General features: G+C 40.0%; 1 protein-coding gene across 5 annotated transcripts in view; it reads right to left on the reverse strand.

The window, feature by feature from the left end:
* ctnnd2a (catenin (cadherin-associated protein), delta 2a) overlaps positions 1-16,276 on the reverse strand; it is a 302,050-nt gene that overhangs the window by 193,008 nt on the left and 92,766 nt on the right. For 4 of the 5 annotated variants that reach the window (XM_015354990.2, XM_015354991.2, XM_015354992.2 and 1 more), the window contains exon 3: positions 11,111-11,223. In XM_015354990.2, coding sequence (XP_015210476.1) covers positions 11,111-11,223 — 113 coding nt within the window. Of the gene's footprint in view, positions 1-11,110; positions 11,224-16,041; positions 16,217-16,276 lie in introns of those variants that run through there. The other variant, XM_015354993.2, reaches the window with a different exon arrangement.

Raw genomic sequence — 16,276 nt, forward strand, 5'->3', positions numbered from 1 at the left:
CAACCTGGCATGGCAGCTGTCAAGAGACTGAATCTTCTCTGACTGCAGTTTTATAGTGATTCTCCTGCAACCACTGGAATCACAGCGCTGGATCTAAATTGAGTACCGGAAAGAAAGACACATAGCTCCCTGGAAGGATGATTTCAACACTAACACTGCTTTTTTATTGAGGCTCAATGACTGCACCAGCCGTGGAAAACTGTGCTATTCTCGTGGGTTCTGAACTCCTTGCACCTTAGATTCTACCGAGAAAACGCAGGCATTTCCACTTGTCACTTAACAACTGCCACAGTGGGATAAAAGACTGAAATGTAATGGAACTCACCAATAAACGCCAGCATTGTGCCTGGAATATTATGTACAAAAATACATACTGTCACCTATCTCAACCATGGAACTCTAACCTAACCAGAGACTTACCAAAACACAATGCTTAACACAGCACGTGATCTTGAAAACATTTCCCCTTTTAAGAGGGGAAATCTCCTGTTGATTACACAGGACTAAACCGTTCAATTGCAAAATGTGCAGGAATGTGTACGCAAACAAGTGTCCGCTGACCAACTGCATAATAAAAAATTCTGTAAATGAAAGAGCTGAGAGTGGCGCAGTGGTCTGGAGGCTGACAGTAGCTGGTTAAGGTCTCTTTGGCTGATCGGACAAGACAGACACCAGGAAGTGAAGTCAATGGTTAGGATAGATTGAAAGTGTACATTAGTTTAGTGTGCAAGGAATACATATTGTCAATGTTTTCCAATTCAGTAACATACATTTCTTTATTTCCTTTTGAAACTCAGACTTTAATAGTATTAATACAAGCAACTGAAAGCCTGTAGTTGTTCTCAACTCCTCGACATTCTTAACTGGAAGTGCATACAGTCATTACAGGTAATTTAAAATCTCCAGCTGTTCAAGAGTTGTAAAACAATTTAAGATAAAGCAGCAAAAAATAAGACAAAAGGCCACTCCAGGAGCAGAGATGGTAAAATCCTACTGTGCGGATTTCGACGTCAGACACTTAGGTTGCTGCTGTTCCCGTTTCTCTCCAAATTTGACCCGAAGACTGGTTTCCAAAGGCACAGTGTCTGTCCATCATGCCCCCAGTGTGGGCCCAGCACTGGCTCAGCCTGTCCAGTTACGGGACACCTACGCCTCTGCCTCGTTCCCAGAGTCACCTCGTGTCGGTGTCCACACTGAAGGAGCTCACCCTCTCCTCTGTAGACAGCAGGGACAATGCAGAGGAGTAACAGCGTATTTTACTTTTATACTCCACTGGTGTCAATGGACACCAGTGGAGTATAAACCATGCAATCTTTAAAGTAAGTTTACATCTCCATGTCTTTATCATATACATAATTCTTTTATTCAATTTTTCAAGGCATACACTATTCCTATGTTTTAATCGTACACATAGTGGACAGACAAACATAAACGCTATCACGCTACTTATTGGTAATGTGTGCTTGGTGAAAGTACCTTTAAAAATAGCCTCTACGGCAATGGACAATAAGTATCTAAAGATTCCAAATGAATCAACAGTATTGGATAATGCTGGCATCCATTAATGCCAACAGAAATGGAACTGAAGGAGGAACGCAAATCACTTGACTGTCGTCATCTAGGAGTAAATGGATAGGTTTTTTTTAGAATTCAGGGAATGACCTGGTTTCTAAATTCAGTAAAGTCTTCTAGAGAGCTCTTAGTTATCCGTCCCGTGAAGTCTTCAGTTGTGGAGAGACTTTCGGACACCCTGGGTTGGCCTCATTATACACACTGAAGAGGGCCTTAGTGGTCAGCTGTGCGTTAGCACTGTGAACCTGCTCCTCACGGCACTTTGAGTCAGTCCACCTTACCGACAACAGCAGCACAGTAATTGCTGATTCACAGCTAGAGGACTAGACCTCTTCAGCTGGCCATTTAAACCGCTTCTCCACTGGACACCTTTATGGATTATCCAGATAATTGTATCATTTTCCGAAAGGAGGGATGCAGTCTCTGAACACATCCTCTCGCCTCCTCCTCTGGCTCCTCTCACATTCACAAGTAAGAGTCTCGGCTTTACCTCTTTCATTGGCATCTGCTAACCTTCTGTCATCAGCAATTCATACTGCAATTATCCCACGCGTCTTCTACTAAAAGTTATATTTTTAGCTATGAAGCACTTTTTATGTATGACTCTTTCTTAAACTGAATAAAACACAGCATGTATTTTTAAACAGACATTGCTTCAGCATTTATGTTACATCACACAGGCCCAGGCCAAATTGAATGTGATTTAAACCTATGCACAATATAACTGAATGTTATATGTTATCATTTTTGTCCATCACACACTACTGTTCCCTTGGTTTATACATTTCCCAACATTATATGCATCTGAAAACCAAATCCTAATTTCTCATTAGACAGAAATGTGTGTAATAATTATATCGTTGATGTGTTAATAAAATTCAGTGATGTTGCAGACCAGAGAGAAGAAGCAGTTATTTTGCTTTCATTAAAATTTTACAGATTTTCCTTAATATCTGACGGCTGAAGACAGTTTTATCATCTTGCCTATTTTTGCTTGTTTGTCTCCAGGAGCAGAAGGTAGCTGTAACGCCTACTTTGATTTGGACAATATTTCCCTGTTAAACACGGTTTTCAAGCTGCCTGTCTCAGCAGGCAACGCTGAGCCTCAGTCTTGTGGTTTTCAGGTGGTCAGTGTGGCAGCAGGTCTCAAGCCAGGAGAGAGCATGCCAGTTCTAGAGAATGCCTAGGTAGAGGACATTAGCTAATTTGCTTACAACAGAGATGCAGCGTGCCAGACCCACGGTGTCCTTTTCAAACATCTGTTTGCACAGTTCTTTCGAGAGCTCCAAGAGATGGAATCCAAGCTACTCCCTGTTGTTCAAGGTCCTCTTCCTAAACGCTGTCTGCTGAGCTCAGCGAGAGAGTATTAGGGAAAAACCTGTCAGACAGTTTGTGTTGCCAGCTCATTTTCCACAAAAGCACAGTGTACCATGTATGCCATGTCTGGTTACCACACAGGGGTAACGAAACACAGATGAAGTAAAAAAAATACTTCTGAGCATTTGTTACATGCTACATTACTTAATTTAGGAAATTCATTAAAACCATTTCTATGTAGAAACTACATTACTCAAAATGACACAAGCTGTCTGCATTAATAACACCATTATTAACGGGTTAACTGTATAAATTCCTGGCAACTCCTGTTGTTTCCCTTGGATGTCCCAATTAGAACAGAACACTTTTACATCAGCTTAAAAGGAAAACTAATTAAATGGAAAAACTTCTTAAGGCTTTTCTTTTATAATGAATTACTTGAACCTGAAGCTAATGAGACTGTTTTGCAGTAGGCAGAAATTGAAGATTAGTGTTATCGGATAAATAATATAGTTAAATCTTTGACATTTCAGCTTCCTAAGCAAACACATGGAGGAAGTAGTTTTCAAATAAATTGGGATTCAAGGCAAATAGGGAGAAGAAAATCAGTTCGTAGCAATTGATACACCGAAGGATCAGACAGCATCATTGGTATATCGTTAATCTTCCACTTTCCACTTTTTAATTCCCTGTAATGTTGTGGGTGTTAACATTACTGCTGAATTCTGTTGCCAAATGCTTTGCTATTTATTTTCTGCCTTATAGCCTTTGGATCACACTTACTTTTTAAACAGATTCAATATTTAGCTTGAACATATAGAAAAATGGCAGTGAAATTAGTTTTTCTTTAAGGTAAAAAAAGCTTTATTTGTTCAAATATAAATTAATTTTAGACACACTGTATAGACTGACATAAGGAGCTAACAAAATATAGAGATTAGGATTGATTTTGTTTAATCAGAATTGTGAAATTATTTTTAACTCCAAAACTAGACTTCCTTTTTGAATCCCTCCACAAAACAAAGCAGACAAGGTTCCTCTGAGACATTTACTTAGAACTTGCTAACTACTTTACATTACAAGATACTTTTAAGTCTCTATGCAGACGTTTTCTTGTCCTATTCTTTAGAAAGTCTACAGGAAAGGCAAATCTGAAAAAAGAACATTTTTGCTGTATACAACTGAAAACGCAGGGCATTTCAGACAATGCACCATGGCTATATTTTTTCTTACGACCTGAAGAAGGATTGTTTATTAGCATAAATTGTGCAGCATAAAAACCTAATTTCCTGTTTATTTGTGCACTACAATTTAACCTACTATGTATGATTACGTATTATGGAAATGAATATAAAGTCAGTTCATAACACTGAAAGCCAGAACCATCTAAAAAGACTCTATACTGTATACTGTAGTGCCGAAGACAACATTTTCACCCTTATTCTCATCAGTGTGACATACAGTATCACACCTATTTCACTGCTCTAAGTTAGCTATGTCAAGTGACGAGTTCTTGTGTAACATGAGTTTGCATACATATAGAATATTGTATATATACAGTGTATATATAGTACAGAGCAAAATTTACTAATTAACTAAACTGCGATGTAGAGACAGTGTTTAAAGTATTTTAGTTACAATAAGATGCAATGTTCTTCCTTGTTAGTAATGTCCAAACGTCCCACAAAGCATTTATCTTATGCTACTGTAATTTTTCCTTTACTTTCTATATTGCCTATGGGCTGATATATACAGTCCAGTGCCTTTCAAACATTTTCAGACGCTTACTATTTTGTCCCATGTTGTGAGATTACAAAATGATGCAGACACGCGTTTTGACTTCAGAATTTAACAGCAGAATTCAAGTCAGGACTTTGACTTTTGACTTGGCCACTTCAGGACATTCGCTTTCTTATTCTTCAGCCACTCAGGCATGGCTCTGGATCATTTCCCTGCTGAACGGTTCTAGCAGACTGAAACAGGCTTTCCTCTAGTATTTGCCCATTCTTGGTTCCTCCTATTTTTCCTTCCATAAAAAAAGCTTTCCAGTCCCTGCTGAGCAGAGGCATCGCTACAGCATGAGCTCTACATCTGCCAGCACCATGCTTGACTGCAGGGATGATGCTGACGGGGTGATGCGCTGTGTTGGGTTTGCATCACATGTGGCACTTTGCGACTACTCCAGGAAGATCCACTTTCGTCTCATCTGACCCCTATCTCTCATGCTGCATGTTGGCAGAACACTTAAATGCTTTGCTGTGACTCCGTGCAGGATATGAGATGGGTTTTCCACCCCGTGGAGTTATCAAGATCTTATTGACTGTCATCTCATCCATTGGTGTCTGTAGCTCTTTCAGGCTAGTCAATTGCTTCGCAGGACCCCCACACTCACCATTTTCCTCCTTTACCAGCTTACAGGTTTGGAAGAGCAGCCTGATCGAGGCTGTCTGAGTGCTGTGATGGATCTTCCATTTCTCAATGATTGTGTAGACTCAGCTCACGGGAATATTCTTGAGACTGCTAATTTTTGTATCCTTCCCTTGAACTGTGTTTTTCAAAGAATTTATCCCTGAATGACTTTGAAAGATCCTTAGTCTAAATGACTGAGTTTTTAATCTTGATGTAAATCATTTTGTGATTTAGGATTAATCACAATATATATATATAACATTATAAAATAACAGTGTTATAACATGCATACTGCATCTATCCATAGGATACTATGTGCACAATATGTCAGTTATCAAAAGACGGATATTCTAAATGTAGCATGAGATTGGTTAAAGAATGCTGTTCCACTGTAGACAACATTTCAGTAACAACTTACTGTTTTGAAGGAGAGAATTTTAAATGTTGGTCAGCCTGTCTGAATACTGTTGCAGACTGCAATTAATGGCTTTGGTATCTGGGAAGGAAATAAGGTCTTGATGTTTATGTTATCCAGAAAAGGGATTATCAGATGAGCTGCACTCAGACGAACAGAAGGCACAGCCTAATTAACCGTGAGCCAGCAAGCAAATCCAACAGACATAAAAAAAAAGTTTAAAAAATGGCACTACTTCATAAAAGCATAGTGTAAAAATGTGAGTTTTGTGCATTAATCCACACATTCCAATCATGTCTAAAATTATAATACTCGGGCTAGAGTTACAACTAACAACTGTGGATTTTACATTTGAATGGCGTTTGTCTTAACACTACATCTGTATCAAGGTGCCATATCTGTGTTCTCTGTTCATTTCTAAGGGGCAGTCCTGAAGAGATCAATGTACAGTGTACACGAAACACTGTAAGCAATGACATTTCCAGCATCACAAACAACAGGTGCTAGAAATAAAAGGCTCTTCACTTTTTATTATCCAATAAAACATAATTACATGAAGAGATGGATTATTTATCAAGGATTCCAGTGGACCACACACCTCCAGAAATGACTGGCTCCTTTCACTAGCTGGATCTTACGGTACATTGCTGAGCCTCGTGTAACAGAGATAAGCAGCTTGTGCATGACACAAGCAGTACTCACTCCTGACAGCCTTCTGACTGGCTTTTTCAAGAGTACAAGCAGAAGGCCAAGAAGACTCTTATATTTCCAAGTCAGACTCTGGCGTGAGGATGGATCACCCTCCCGATGCCTTGACAAGTCTGTTTGTTCTTAAAAAGAATGAACAGAACCGAGCAACTTCTATTCAATCTGTCCATGAAAATATGAAACCCAGTATAATTCCCTTGGTATATAACAGCAACAAGAATAAGAAAACCATTAACACTTTACAAGAAGTCCTAAAATTGATTATAAGTTAGTTTATTAGACATGAAATAAAGTATATCATTCACACACCCAAATAATTGTCTGTGAATGTACAATTAATATTGATGGGAGATTTGCTTTAAAAAACACTCAAAGTGTCATAAGCACTTTCTACGTCACACAAGCTCCAGCACAAATTCAGAAGTTTATTATATACTCTCTCAAACATGATTGAATTCAAATTATCAATTATTTAAGTGACAAAAGAAATTTATTAACTCCCATTTTAAAGTCATTTACTTTCCAATCAACACCTTCAAATGTGACTGACGAGCCTCCAGGCCGCCTTGGAAGACAGTGATCTGTTTTGATACTGAAGTTTATTAAAGCTGTGCCCCACTACTGAGATTGTGTAGATAATTTATTCTAAGCACAATCCAACTGACAGGTTTATCTTCTATAACTCTGGTAATTTCCCTCATTCACATAGTCTTTTGTCCTTTTACTATGATCTGCAAATTAGTAATTAAAAATGTATTAAACATTTTTGAAAGGATTAATGCTCTGCAATAACAGTGGAGATAATGCTCCATTTCTCTAAAAGAAATACATATTACATCAGACTTTGTGCTCTGAGAAAACAACAATTACTGTGGCTTTCTTTCAATATAAAGGATTTGTAAGATACTGTATATCGAATTATCTTTGCAAATGAGATATTGGACACTAGTTATGATCAATCACAAATACAATAAATGCTTATTTTCCCAATTTGTATTTCATTTTATTATTCAAAATATGCCACTTTACCGGGAAAAACTGTCTTTTTAAGAAACTAGTGCATTTTCCTAACGCAAGGGTTGGCTTCGGATATATTGGTAAGGTCTGTTAGAAACAGATTCATTCCTGCGAAAGCAAAGCTAAAACAGGTGAAGTCGTTGCAATGTATAACAACGGTCAGATCGCAAAAAGACGCACTCGATGATAAGGGACGTCAGAAACAGACGCCAGGTCACAAGCACGACAGGGGTAAGCCTGGATCGACGACAAGAGAGGGAGATGGATGTTCTGCTGGACAGATACGGCTTTTCTGATGAGACGGCATGGAAAGAAATGGTGCGACAGAAGAACAACAAACTGAAGCAGAAATGAGCTCACCCTGCGGAGCGTAGTGCTCTGTCTCACACAGCAGCTCGCGTTTGCTCTCATTTGTGCTGTTGGGCGTTTCACTAGAACCACCTGACGCGTCTTGCTCTAGGTTTCGAAACACGCAAGTCCTTCTTAGCAAGATTAGTTCTTAAAATAATCACCGGAACATTAACATTTATGATATACAGATAATTTCACTCTAAAATGTACATGCATTCATGTTTATATATTTATATTTCATCTGTTTTCTGTGTATATTTATGTTTTTAGTAGCAACTCCCAACCACATGCTAGCACACCCGAGCATTGTACACGCACTGAATTTCTTAATGGTGCCTTTGCATGAATGTGGAAAACAAACTGAAATAATCTCACTGTGAATCTGCCAGCTTTTCTTTTCCTGTAAGTAAAATGGTGCAAAAATAAAGTCTTTACCCCCAGAATGCAATCGTTCTGTGTCTCCATGTCCTGTTAAAGCAGAGTTTCTTTTATAGAGTACCGGGAACGCTGCCTCACAAACCACAGCATATCAATAAGACCCCATCAGCTTCCCGACCACAAACAACAGGTCTAGGGGCCTCGTGTTGAAAAGACTCGTCTCCATTGGCGTGAAATCAATGTCTCTCACCCCGTCTGACACTCCCAGCCCAGGAGAGGGGTGGGGGTGAACGACGCTAGCTGTTCCTGCTGCCGACGGGGTCTGGACTCTGGAAACACTGTGCTTTTCCACACCTGAACGTCTCCTCTCCCGGCTTTCGATACGGTGCTGCCGCAGGGCGTTGTAGACGCTATGCGCCCGGGCCCTCACCCCTGGGGCTGGGCACTGCGCACAGGTGTTCGAGGAGGATACACAGAAATCAAAAGCCGAGTCCAGACACCACCCTCAAGCGGCAGCAGGCCCACAGGAAGAACAGCATATTGAAGGGGGTGTTCCTATGGGGACTCCCAGACGCAGTAGGGTTACCGATTGTGTCCTGGTCAGGTTTCTACTGTGTTGTCGGAATCTTCCTGGTCTTCCTGAATGAGTCGCCGAACACAACGAAGCTACTAATTTCCTCGCAATATGTAAAAAAAAAAAAATTGCACGGGATATAAATTGCGACCCCAATCAAAAATTATTCTGTAGCTTTAATTGCTTTTTTTCATTCCTTTAAAGGGGAACAGCAGCTGCTGTATTGCTACACACCTCAAGTATAAATTTGAACATTCACGCTCAGGTGATCAGTTCTCAGAAAGTTGAAATATCTATCTTCTGTACCTTCTAAGAATACCACAAAGTTATTTATCATTCTACCACACTTGCAATTTTAGTGATGTTTCTAAAACAAAGCTGCTTTGTCTTTGGAAACGAGTAGAATAATCAGCTATCTATCTGTAAAGCTAGCACTCTCTTATAGTTCTGGACTTGTCTATCTGCAGTAAACACTATGTCTTCTGTACCTAGACATTGTTGTGTTTCCTTTCTTCACTTTTCAGCAGGGAATGAACCTATTACTTGTTCCATCTAGAGATGAAGTCTAGTGGTTTCGTTTTGTTTTTTTTTTGTTTTTTTTTTACAGGGTTGGTTCTTGTATTTGATAATTGTTTGTCTAAATGTTTTTTGTATACTTCTTGCATGTCTGTCTAATCTGATCTACAGTATCGGGCCCCCAGTCATTCAGAGCACTCAGGTACACTTGGTCATGTGATGTCAGCTGTGGTCCCCCCGTCATTTCTACAGTCAGAGACAGGATGGAGAGGATAAACACTTATAGTAGGTTGCATTTAGGAAGGTGGTAACTCCGGTTTTGTGGTCTTTTAGCAGAGTCTGTCTACAGGCACGTACTGTATGTCTGGACCCAGGTGCTGCTTCTCCAGCCGTGTAATTCCTGCCCCACGGAAGCAGGACCTGTTCCTTTCATGTGGAAGCCATCCTCTGTGACCGCAGGCACATCCCACAGCACAGCAAGAGCCTTCTGCTCCGTCCACACGGACAGCACGAGTGCTGCTGGCTACCGCAAGCAACTCTCACATTTGGGAAAAAAACCGTGTATTTCAGAGCTGTGCTTCCCATCGGTGAACTGAGCAATCTGTTCTGAACGGCACTGCATTCTAACATCAGGACGATACTTCCATTATCTTTCTTCCAACTCTACTTCTAACCCTCACACATAGAGGGTTTTTGTTTTCAGTTTTTCAGTCGTATTCCTTTTGAAGTGATAACATCAGCCTTGAATGTTACGTGCTTAAAGACTGTATTCACAGCGCTGTGTTAATCACAAGCGTCTTTATTGCTTGACTATTAAAACTTAATGCTCAGCTCAGAGTGAATGCATGGTTTCTATGGCATATAAATCAATAAGTATTATCAAATTTACAGCACTGCTAACAAATCAATAAAAATAAGTCTACAAGCAGCTTTTGTCAGTATTGCCCTTTGGAGCAGCATATTTTTATTCAGCTTCACAGAGTAGATTAAACATTGAGATGAACTGAAATCATGCTAGCTGTACATGTTTATAGTTTTCAAGTCATTTTCACTTTTTTTAAAGTCTGCACAAAGATTAAAAAATTGAGCTCATTTTGTCAAGAGATAAACATTATCAGTCTCAATGGCACGATACAGTCTGATGATAAAAGCCAGAAATTGGAAATCGTACTCAAAATGGGAGTTATCTGCTGTATGTCTGAGCTGTTGTTTCTAACATAGATTCTGTTTTTTGCTGGATCCTCAGGGAAAAACATGCAATCATTCACAGTAATTCATAATGAATTAAGAATACAATAAAAAAAACATTCCGTAAACATCTGGAAAACCATCCCTCTTTCATTTTTCATTTACATGAAAAACATCCAAAGCCCTTAGTCACATTTTGTCATCACAGTTCTGTAAAGAAAACTGTGAAAGGAAGAGGAATGCGAAGACTTTGATCTGAAACAAACACACTCTTTCGCGTCTACAAACCTTAACCAATGCGTTGACCACTGCAATAGTGCAGTCCAATAAATATGGCCTTTCTAATACTCTAGTATATGCAGGTGAGCCAGCAGGGAGCCACTTGTCCTGTGATGTTTCCAAAACTTGCCGAGACACAAGGCGGCTCTAATGTGCCGTAATCTTCCTGAGAAAAGCTGCGTCTTACTCAGCATCGTGTGCAAAAACCATAATCAAATGCCAAGGAAAACAAAACAATGAAAGAAATCAGGAATCAAGGAAGAACGCTTCAATTTTATCATCGGCACAGAGAGAGAGAGAGACTCCAAATTGAAATAAACAGGTTTATTAAATTAGCATTCCCACGAAGCGTGCAGAGGCTGATAAATGAGCAGTACTGTACGTACCTAATGCTGCTCATGCTGCCGGTCTCAGAGCCGAGCTTGCATCGCTCCAGTTGGCTGGCAACAATCTGTCGCTCTGCTTCCAGCTCCCGCGTCAGTCTCTCAAACTGCAGCTCCTGCGGAACAGGCACAGAGTCAGCCCCACGCCGCGCTCTCACCTGAGCCAGGACGCCCTCACGGCTCGTCCTTCTGGGCAAGCGAAAACGGACAAGAAAACGACCCCCATCATCGCCGAACAGCGGAAGTACCGCACTATAAAGTTCTCGAGCTTCTGGGAGTTACAGTGCGAAAGATGTCATGATGGTTTTGGCTCCTGGAACACTGTGCCAGACTGTGCAGAGCTATCTGTTACATTTATAATAAAACACAGACATATTTACTGTCAAGAATTAGCATGACCGCTAAAAAAGGAGTATACAGCATATTCAGAATAACAGTACTATTATAATGAATGGGAGGACAGTTTCTGTGATTCAGAATCATCATAATAATTCCTTTGAAATGACATAGTGCTATTTTTTCCAAGGAGCCATACCAGCAATCCCATTCGATTGTACAACACTGAAACAAACTCCAAAAGATTCCGATCTTCATTTCACTTCAAGAAAACCAATGCAGTCAAAAGTGAACCCTTCTATTGCAGATGGTTATACGGTTCCTTCACAAAGATCTGGAAAGATTGGTTGAGTGCAGTGCTACGCATCTGTTTTTCACGAGTTACCCCGTCCCTTAAAGGACTCTTCGCGGCTACGATAAGGAAGCCGATGAATTGTCATTATTGGGTATCACTATCCCTAAATGTGAAAAACGTCCCTAAATGCAACAAAATCACGGCTTTTCAGCTGCGTGGAAATTTTTCGATCTCTCCTATATTAATGGGCATGATTTTTAACAAAAATGACTGCGCTGGCATCGTGTTAGGAAAACCTGTGATTATGCAACTGATGCTGCTGAACATCAACAGATTAAAAATATACAGCGATGTATAATCGACAGTTTCCAAAAACCAAATCGCCTCCCCACCATACAGCTCGTGCTGTTGAACCGCAGCTCCTCAAACCACTCTCTTGCCTCGCGCTGCTGTAGGGGTGTTTCCCTTGGCCAGCACACAGCACCCCAGAGCAGCCCTGACCAAGCTGACCAAACTCTCTGTTTTGCCCGATACGCAGTGTGGCTTGTCACCTGTTGGCTCCATTGCAAGGGCGTGCTGTGGGACACAGCTCTCCAAATTTGTGTAAGACCTCAAAAACTCTCTAGTCTTTATCAAGGACAAATTTAATTAAGGGCCCTAATGAAAGTAAAATGTGCTTTCATTTGTCTGAAACTACTGCAATGCAAAATCTCATTGAAAATGGTTTTCAGACACCAGTGTGTGCCAAGACAGGGCATGTAATTTACACTGCTATGGCTGGCAGGACACCGCTTTTCAAATCCGAAAGCCACAAGTAGAATTTATCCTTGAATCTTTTCATGTGAAGTTTTCACAGCAGCACACCTTCAGATCTGTTGCCTGCGCTGTTTTTTCTCAGTTCGGCCAAAGCATGCCAAATGTATCTACAGAGGAACCGCGTTATGCTCTAGGACGAAGCCCTCAGTTTTCAGTGCCAGGAATCCACAGGTGCACACACGTCAGTGAACCCAGTGCAGAATAGACTCCATCAAAAATACAGTATGCCCCCAGTCATGAAAGACTGTTGAGTAATTCCATTATGGGAATTAGCCACTTGTGTGCTGGTTTTGTTTGTCATATTGTTGTTTTAGTTATTTAGAAACATGACAGTGCTGCAGGTCAGACTGCAGCTCTCTACGTCTCTGCTGTTGTTTGAAGATCAACATGACAGTGAAATTAGGGTTTTATGGAAGTAACAAGGGGAGTTAACACAGCCCATGAGACAAAGATTACATCAGCAACAGATATTTCTCTCTGTACTGAGAATATGATTTAGCCTAATGGGCTTAACTAATGGTTCTTTACTATTGAGCTACTATTGAGCTACAGATACTATTCTTTACTATTGAGAAGTATCATATACAGTAAATAGCAGCTCGATGAAGTCACTGTGTTTGTTGTGTTCTAACAACAGATATGTATTAAAACCACACTTTTATTAACAAAATATATAATTATAACGTAAAGAGCAGACCTTGCTATGATATTAGTAGGTCTTCAAGCTAATTTTTTGTATGTATCGATTCAAGATATACAGTACAGTAAGCATACTGTATAGATATGCTGCCTGGAATAATATACACACCCTGTGTACACATTCTACTACATCTGATGCACCTCACAGATCTATAAGAATACAACTCAGCTTTTTCCTTTTTATCTCAAAATAATGAGAAGTATTCCTTTCAAAACTAGAAGCATGGGATGAGTTACTTGTTCACTGGGCAATTTGAGAAGCTTAAAGAGGCTGTAATTAAGAAAACACACTTCAGAATCTGTTCTGAAGGTCAGAAAATAAACCATATGCAATTTCTAATGGATTCACAGACATGGTAATGAGTCATAGATTTCTTGAACATTACTTAAAAAGAAAACCTTCCTCCATGTGGAATTGTACACATGGTTACATCTGGCATTCACTCATCTGAATCCTCTTTATTTCTGAATCTCCACAGGAAGACCACTACCCAGATACCCTGTGTTAGGTTGCTGCTAAGACAAATGCTCGTACTCACAGAGCCCATACACAGAAGTAGGCCAGAAACAAAAGAGAGTGTGAGCTATAACTTTTTATACATTCAGTAATACCGCATTTTAAAACTTGAAAACTGAAGTTAAGTAAATAAATAGATTTTATGAGATACTGATTATCTGATAGAATTGTGAAGTTCTTAGTTCCAACCTATATAGTATAAGGAGACTAACAGCACTTAAAGTGTTTATCCAGGGATCAGGGTTTTGGATTTGTAAGTGGATTCAAATGCCAGGTGAGACACTGCTGTTGTATCCTTGAGCAAGGTGCTTCACCTGAATTGCTCCATTAAGATACCCAGCTGGACACATGGGTGCTCATGTAAGTTGCTTTGGATAACAGTGTCAGTCAATTAAAATGGCAAAAAAACAATAAGAATGCTATTCACAACGTGCCTCTGAAAAGGGAGCCCCTTTAAATTTGTTTTTTCCCTATTTTAGAACTGGTGAAAAAAGCTTCCTAGTTTTTGGAAATTAAAAGAAAAATTCAGGTAATTTGAAAGCATACTTTTGGTGGGGTTTGTTTCAAATATCCACAGGTTTTATATAATTGTCTCTCAACATGTTTGAACTAAAGTTTTGTTCAAGGTGGCTGAGAATATCTCAAGATTTCCTCTTGCATGATTGTAATGAGGCTGAATAAAACTTTGCCAAAATACTGGCAAACAGAAACTGTCTGTAAGACCGAAACAGAAACTGTCTGTAAGAAATGGAAGCTCATGAAATAGGACACAGACCAGTTCAAAGGACAACACTCATTGAACAGGAGTAGTCAGAAAACAGCCGCATATTTAAAAAACATTAATAAAACAGGAAAGTGAGTCTTGAGTCGATGGTTCTTAGATTGATTTTTTGATGATGTCCTGTGAAAAAAAAAAACATTTTTCTTGTTTCTTTCGGCTGTGACTGAATAAGGCTTACAGTGAAGAATTAATTTAGCATTCCTGAAATTGAACAAGCACACAATAAATTGAAAAATGAAATGTGGTACAACTCCACAGAGACAAAAACCATCTTTAATACCGAGACTCAGAGAGTAATTTTGAGAATTTGCCTCTCGGAAGACAGAATCAAGTCAATGAAAACAAACAGCTTACTATGGGCCAGATCAGAAATCACTCCCTATTGATTTAGCCATCAAGCTCGAGGTGCTAATGAGGTGGAATTATATGGAAATACTATCACATACCAACTTGGACAGACAAACAAATGACATATTGATGTTAAAACAACATTTTGTGATGTTACGATTTAATATTAATAGAACACCAGTATGACCGAGCATCTTTAATCTGGAAACACAAACAACCTGATGCACGTTTGAAAAGGGCTGATAAAGGCCTGCACATCCCCAATACAATACTACCATAATATTACTTAGAAGGCCGCAGTTAAATGAGTAACTAAAATGTCAAACACCCTCTCTTACAGTATTAGCTTACAAGATATTTGGTTTAATTAAGGCAAGTCAGCAAGCAATCAATAGCAGCCTGCTCTCCGCCCATGTGGACAGTATTGCAACGCAGGCGCTATTGATTTCTTCAGAAAGCTGTTCAAGGCCTGAACGAAACAATCGCATCCACAGGGGCCCCACGCACATCTTCCCTCCATGTTCCCACACTCCCAGACTCAGCGCAGAGGAGATCCCTCTCGCCTTCTGCCGGGGAATCAACAGAGGAAGACCTCTGTGACTATACCACCGACCGACACTTAAAGAGCTCACTTCGTGCTGACTCTCGGAGTGACTCCGACAGAGCTCCACTTGCATGCAGGAAAAGTTCTCTGCTCTTTCCCTCCAATTCTGGGGCAGAACACACACAAGCGAAAACAGTTTGCAGAGAGTACAGCAGCTTCACAATTTTCAGAAAGTGTAGAAAGTAACTTCACCATCTCTCATGAGGTTTTAAGAAAGAATTGCACAGAAGATTTTTAGCAGAAAGCCTGTAAAAAAATAACACACGCTTGGATGCACACGAAAATAATTACCCCCCCCCCCAAAAAAAAAAACACTTTTCGTAAAAGTTAGAAAATGACAGAGCCTAAACTCTGTGAAAAGACCAAAGATGAGTTTCTAGCTCGAAGTCCTTAAGTGAGAGTTAACTTCAGGCAACAGCATGTGTAAAGAACAAATAGTCAGAGACCTGTCGCCTCCGCTTCTCAAAGCCTTGTCCTCTACTGCAAATCAAAACACCTGTTACGCCCTCCCTAGCATGAGAAGAAGACAGAAATTTACCTGAACATGTACCATACTCCAGATAAGCCATATATAAAGAACAATCCAATTTCGGCCACTTTATGCACAGCACTCTTTCATGCACAGCTCCTTATAAAAGGAATTCTTGTCCTCATTAGAGGAACTGCAAGCCCAGCAGTGACTGCCTTCAAGCAGCAGAGAATAAGAGTTCAGCCAGGCACAAAGGTCTCCATAGCAACAGTGGATCCAGACCCCCTTTGGCATTATTTATGCA

The sequence above is a fragment of the Lepisosteus oculatus genome, chromosome 6 (assembly GCF_040954835.1).
Source record: "Lepisosteus oculatus isolate fLepOcu1 chromosome 6, fLepOcu1.hap2, whole genome shotgun sequence".
NCBI lineage: Eukaryota > Metazoa > Chordata > Actinopteri > Semionotiformes > Lepisosteidae > Lepisosteus > Lepisosteus oculatus.